At 32.5% G+C, this 7,195-nt stretch overlaps 1 protein-coding gene across 1 annotated transcript in view; it reads left to right on the forward strand.

Moving 5' to 3' along the window:
- The window catches only part of LOC111084998, a 103,527-nt gene extending 96,893 nt beyond the window's left edge, over nt 1-6,634 (forward strand). Inside the window, exons 7-10 of the mRNA XM_022381879.1 lie at nt 2,348-2,378; nt 2,828-2,910; nt 5,251-5,390; nt 6,182-6,634. Coding sequence (XP_022237587.1) covers nt 2,348-2,378; nt 2,828-2,910; nt 5,251-5,390; nt 6,182-6,373 — 446 coding nt within the window. The 3' untranslated portion in view covers nt 6,374-6,634. The remainder of the gene's footprint in view (nt 1-2,347; nt 2,379-2,827; nt 2,911-5,250; nt 5,391-6,181) is intronic.
- Nucleotides 6,635-7,195: the final 561 nt, after the last annotated feature.

Raw genomic sequence — 7,195 nt, forward strand, 5'->3', positions numbered from 1 at the left:
GTGGACGTGCATTGTGGTGGAGAATAAGAACACCTTTCTAATTGACGAGTGAAGTGTGTTTCTGATGAAGGGCTTAATTTAAACGTTCCAGTTGCCGACTATAGATCTCTGCATTTATAGCTCACTGTGGATTGAGGAGTTCGAAATGAATTACTCCTTTGATGTCTCACCAAATCCAAAACATCACTTTCTGTGGATGAATTCCATATTTTGGCGTAGAATGTGGTTTTTTTGTCTAGGACTGAGCCATTATTTTTGGCGTTTAATATTCGGGAGGTGGTTAATGAAAGTGTTCCAAAACGCGACATTAATTTCTTGACGACCTAATACATAGAGTTAAATACGTTATATAAAAATATTTAATATGGAAATCAACAAGCCACACGGCAACCATATCCAATATAAAATCGTGGTGAAACAGCATATAACAGATTGTATTTTGATATAGTTTGGCGTTTTGTAGGTAGTGGGATACCACCAAAATGTAATCCATTTTGGATACAATATGTAACAGACCTTCTCGAAGCAAAACTATTCATATTCTCAGATCATTATCATAAAGTTGTGTTCATATCAGGTATTTAGAATTTCCAAGATCGGGATATCTCTTGTACGATAACGACATTGGAAGGAAAGGAATAAGGATATACTTGGAATCCAGTACCATCCAGAAAGAGACGTGCAACAATTCATACCCAAGCTGTGATAAGCCAAGGGCGGCGTCTTGTAACAAATGAGTATCCACGAGCACAAAGGTCGGTAGGAAAAGCCGTTCCCGTATACCTGGCCACAGTACACTACATAATCAAGAACGAGTCCTATTTGCATAAGCCACGCATATTCAACACACACATTCAACCGTCACATACCTCAAGCAGTCAGATAATAAAACAAGTATTCATGCTATTTTAAACAATTACATAATGTTCAAGTCGCCGTAATCAATGCCTATTAGTTTATGTGCGATCGAACTGCTGAAAAGGATGCTGGGAAGTCGTCTTCATCGGACGCTAGATGGATTTTGGAAAACAATCAGGGAGGAGTGGTCAGGTCAGTGCAAAGCTGGTAATAGGCCCAGGCCAGATGGGAAATGTAGGCCCCATTTCAAACTGCTCATTAAGTATTTTTGTAATCAGTGCTAAATAGATATGATTTATGTACATGATATACTTACAAGTAACAGAAACAAATGAAAGAACTAGAACGATTTATAAAAGAAGGAATTGGCAAGCAATTTTATTCCAAATGTATATAAGACAACAGAGTACAGTACTGTAATAAGAAGCAGTAAATACAACAGTACATTAATGTTTATTCTATATTCGGAGGTAGGCCCCCTTGTAGGCCCATGCCAGCTGACCCACCTGGCCACCCCTCTGTTCTGGCATGGCAGTGGTGTGATTTGGACAGCCTCGCTATGAAGCGTTTTGCCATGGAAGCTCCACTAGAGGACTAAAATAAAGATGCACGCTCGTCAAATAGAGCATGAACGGACGTGGCGACATGAACTGTATCAACCCCTCTATATTTATAAACTAATAGTTGATATATATCAAAATATAACATGTGATTATAAACAGTTGTGATTTAAATATTTCAATTACGAAGAATTGTCATTTAGTTGTTCAGCTAATAAAATTTAAAAAAATAATATTAACATAAATATCCTAAATTTTTCCATATATTGTTTTAGTGATGTATTTAATATCAATTCATTTAATAACGTTTAATAGAAACGATATTGTGGAATTTTTCTCTTTCTTGCAATTTATAAGCACATTATTATTAATGTATCCAAAGCTATGAAAGGAACTTAGTAAATTGGATTTGCATTGAACTTATTTTAATATTAATTTCGGAGGTAAGAAGAACACTATTAATTTACATAACTTAGTTGTTTGAACTTTGGTATTAAATTTATATGCAATAGCAATTTTTCAGACGTACTTGTAGTCTGGGTCATTGTATAACGTGAAACAAACTTTCAAAATAACTTAAGTTAAAAATAAACGGTTAAAAGCAAACGAGTTAATTCATCATAAACCTATAACGATATGAATATTTTTCCCACGTATAAACGATTTGGTGCGTGATATTGCTCTCTGACTCGTTAAGAATTGCAGTTATCCTTACAAGGTTATTTAAAATGAGCTGGAAAATAATGTTTCATTTAGAAAGATTTTAAAACAAAAAATCAACCCGTTTGTCTGTGAGAAAATTCTCACCATGGAAGTATACTATAGCTGCTACACGAGAGAAAAAGAAAACTATTAAATGTGTCATGAATGTCTCAGTTTACAATAGAAGCATCGTGGAGGTCTTAGTAATAAAGTACTCGTTGTTTCAGGAAATAAGCAAAGAAAGAACCGAAATGAGAGGTAAGGATTATTATTATTATTATCTAACTATTTTTAGTTTTCAAAGGTGGGCTAAACTTTTATAACTAAACATGTTTCAACATTATTTACGCTTGAGTATATTCTTCTGGAAAAGTCCAATAATTAAAAGTTTCTTCTTAAGCACATTAAGTTATAATAGAGGAGCTGAAAATTACAGATTATCAAAAATGTAGCAAGTTAAATTACTAACATTTTCTAGCTAAAATAAGTCAGCAATTTCAAATGTTACTAATCTAAAGAACTGTGCAAAAACTATGGATTTAGTATGGAACCGAATTACCTAGGTTTTTAAAATATGTCATTTTTATAAGATAAATGTATTAAACTCATATTTTTATTTTTGGTTGTTACAATAAGTCTGTAAACCTTTCCCATCCCTTGGATTGAAGTACACAAGTGTTAAATAATGTGCATATATCGTAATCTAGAAAGGAAAAAGACAAGTATGATGAGCCAGATGAAAATTTAGAAGAATTGGCCACAAGAAAAAAATGTCCAGATATCATACCGGGTATGTAACGAATAGTTTGTTGTTAAGTAAAACGCTACACACAATGGGTTATTTTTGCAGTTTCCACTGGGGGTATCTAAACCGAATGTTATCGTTATAAGCCCTCATATTTTCCGCTGATCCAGCGGGGTGGTAGAGAGTAGTATGATAAAAAATGAAAAAGAGCATAGATAGATAAAAGTATAGTTCTTACTACATTTATTTATGTAACCATTTTCTACCGAGTAATCTGTGTTTCGTATTAGAATTTCGAAAGGTCTGAAATTGAGTTAAATGATACTTTAAGTTTAGTAGTTAAATCGTACTTTGGATTTGGCAGTTAAGTAAAAGCCGATATAGAGTCACTTTATGATATTTGCCAACAAAATTGATACACACAGTTTTCTTTTTTTAACACAAATATGTTTCAATATACAAACAAGAAGACAATTTACAATAACAATTATTACAAACAGTTTTTACACAAAATGATTTATATCCAAAAATTTTACAAACTTACATGCAATATAAAGTTTTCTTTCTAGTCTGGAACTTCCTTGATATATTACGGAGGGTTCACGATGAGCGAGTTAATTACGAGTTGACGTAGTTATAATTCATTTAACAGGGAGCTAACTTGCTTTGTCCTTCGCTATTCACCAGTCACACACGCCGTGTTTTCCACGATGAAGTTGTATAATGTTTTCGTAAAAATACTAATGTAGCCCCCCAGTGGCACAGCGGTATGTCTGCGGACTTACAACGCTAGAATCCGGGTTTCGATACCCGTGGTGGGCAGATAGCCCATTGTGTAGCTTTGTGCATAATTACAAACAAACAAACGAACTTTGTAAATGCTCCTGGTCAAATATTTGAAGTTTTCCGATTTATAAGCATTATAATAATCACAGTTATAGTTTCCGGAGTTTATATCACACTGACTATAACAAACTAATAATAGAAACTACTTTTTCGCGCATCGCGTTGGTTATATTTATAGGCGTATGGAGAGTTTCTAGAAAATTCAGATTACGTAACAATATAAAGCTACATTAAACGTTTATGTACATACATATATTGTTGATTCTTACACTCGAGAATCTTCTACAACTTTAGAGAATAGGCAGAAGTTTCGCAACACATATTTAACATTATAAGCTATGTATATTTCTAAATATAAATTCAATCTAAACAAACGTCGATATTAAATTAAATATATAATAATAAATCCGTCATAACTGATATAATAATCAGTTAATAATACAAGCTGATAGCTGTGATAGTCCCTCTTAGAATAGCTCCTATTATGTTTCTTTTGAAACCAAATCTATCTAGATGTAAGTTATTTCAATCACTATCTGAGAAAAAATATTTCAATGATAGCAAAAGGAAAAATAAAATATTGCTCATACCTTCATATAAGTAGTTTTGGTGTTGTAAAAAACATAAATATAATGATATTTTTCTCAGATATTTTCTTCAGCTTTCAAAGAAGTTGCGAAAACGTACTTATGTTAATTTTAAGTAATTATGAATTTGAAGAAGTTACAGAGGCAGTTAAAAGTAAAAGACGTGTTTTAAAGTTTCAAATAATATATGTCTGCAGACTTACACTGCTAGAAATCGAGTTACGATACTCGTGGTGGGCATAGCACAGATATCTATTGTGTAGTTTTATGCTTAACTACAAATCCAAGCAATAAATATATGTATAAGATAATGATTAAACACGAAATAATTGCAGGAAAATACCTCCGCAAGCATATCTGAATGTTCTGCATATTCATGGATGACTGGTGTAATAACATTAAACTATGAACCTGACAAGATTACGTATTAGTTATTTTTATCTAATATTTAGATTTAGAAATGGTTCTTTTCCTTGTCTCACACCAGGCATATTTAACTATTAGGTTTACACAGAAAAAGTTTTAGACTCGTTTGTTTGTAGTTAAGCACAAAGCTACACAATGGGCTATCTGTGCTCTGCCTACCACGGGTATAGAAACCCGGTTTCTGGCGTTGTAAGTCTGCAGAAATACCCCTGGGGGGGGGGAATTTAGATGATATAATTTCGGAAAGAATTATTTATTTTACTTAAATTCTTCCAAACAATCTGTAAACTTCATCTTTTAATGGAAAAAGAAAGTTTTGATTTTTCTCTTTGCGATTGGTTGGACTATCACATCTTTGTTGATCATAAAGTTTTCGCCATTAATTAAAACGTATAAGTCAGATAAGACCTCCTTTTAACCAGAGTTTTAAAGTAGTGAAACAAACTTCATACTTGAAGATAAAAGAAAAAGTAAACAATGCATTTATTAGGTACTATGTGTTTTTCTGTTTATGTCGATTTTTTAGGAGTTGTGGTTAAAGGAAATCGTTTAAGAAGTTCAAAAAGTTCAAACACCTACGATGACTTGAAAGAAGATTATGACTTCGCAACTGAGAATTTATGGACAGCAAATACACATTTATCGGAAAGTCAACGATTTGAAATGGTAAAATAGCAACAATTTACATGTTAATATATTGTTTTAATATCATCATATTTTAATCTAAGTTTAGGATATAATAAAGTTAACTGTAAGAAGCAGGTCCTTAGTTTTATTTTAACATTTTAATGACAAGCAAACCAAACTGTGTAGTATACGTTTTTACTTATTAGTAGTTCGTGGTAGAGAATTATGTTTAAAATAAGCAGACTTTTCTTTGTAAGAACAACTAAGATTACTTCTCAGTGATGTCCGAGAGTTTTTGTTTTGTTGATGTGCACATGAACAATAAAAGTGTTTTAATCAAGTAGGAAATACCATCGGTATAGCATTAATCGAATTATAATGCTTGGAGACGGCTTAAATGGGTAATGAAGAAAAACTTTAATATAAGTATAACATAACAGCAAATGTACAACGTTTCGACAAGGGTTTGACATCATCAGGTACAAGTACAAGTACCTGATGATGACAAAACCTTGTCGAAACGTTGTGTAGTTGCTGTTATGTTAAACTTATATTAAAGTTTTCTTTATTACCCATTCAAGCTTGCCGTCTCCAAGCATTATTAGTCTCAAAGTGGGTTCCTCGTCATCGAATTAAATCGAAAAAATTTTAATCAGGTTTGTTTTTTACATTTACTAGGACATCTAGTAACACTAACACTTCTGCATGATTTTATTCTTGTAGATTTACTGAGCATGTCACAGCTTACTACTGATTATTTTTAAACTTATTTTAATATATAATGTATCATAAAAGGATAAATCTCGTCAACATTTCATTTTATGATTCAGGCAACGTTACCAACACAGTCATGTCTAAAACAAGACAAGGAAGGATATATCGTACCACAAAGATGCTGTTCTTCATTTCACCCAGAGGAAAGGGGTGTTCGCGTCCTCCCAACTCCATCAGTTCATACGTTTATCTATGACACTGGCCAATCTGATATTCTTCTGTTCTCTCCTCGACAAACGGACGTCTAAGTGCTTCCGTCCAAGGCTATAGCTGAAAATCCACCATTATGTGGTATTATTGTTATTCTATCCACATAAGGACGTACTTACATGAGATCATCTACAGAGCGTAAAGCTAAACCAATGTTATTTGATCTAAGGCTGGTGGTCTGAGGCTTAAAATTATGGAGCGTTAATGCATATCATGTAATAAATAAATACAAGAAGCTGATTACTCGAACACTTTACGTAGGAGAAACAAAAACATTACAACTATATCTGCTTGTGCAAATATGGAATTAAAATATCATTTACTAGACATGTGATAAAATGGATGATCATTCATACAATTTTTAAGGACCGTACGATGAAAATTGTTTTTTCCTTAAATAATTTGTGCATTGCTGTTTGTAATTACAGTGAAAGATAATATCTTACAAACCCTTCACACTGTTGGCTCATTATTTGTTGTTTTTTTTTCTTGATGTAGCAAATGATATTTGGATAGTTTGACTATAAATCCTCAATGAAAATCTTGCAATCGATTGAATATATATCTCTATATCGGAATTCGAATATCAATCTGCAGTTATTTCACTTTTCTCAGAAAGCTCATCGTGTCTTTATGATTGGTTTAAATGTTTTTTCTCGATTTCAACGGTTTGAAAACACATATTTTATAATATATAGTTATTTGTAGACACAGGAAACGCATTGTTATAAACCAATATGAAAATAAATAAAATCTGAAGACTTGATGTACTACATGGTCATTAAAGTTTCATTAATAAAATAATAATATGACCTACCATGTATATGTATATATACGTAGCTTCGGGTCAGAAAACTGTT

Source organism: Limulus polyphemus, unplaced genomic scaffold (genome assembly GCF_000517525.1).
Source record: "Limulus polyphemus unplaced genomic scaffold, Limulus_polyphemus-2.1.2 Scaffold197, whole genome shotgun sequence".
Lineage (NCBI taxonomy): Eukaryota > Metazoa > Arthropoda > Merostomata > Xiphosura > Limulidae > Limulus > Limulus polyphemus.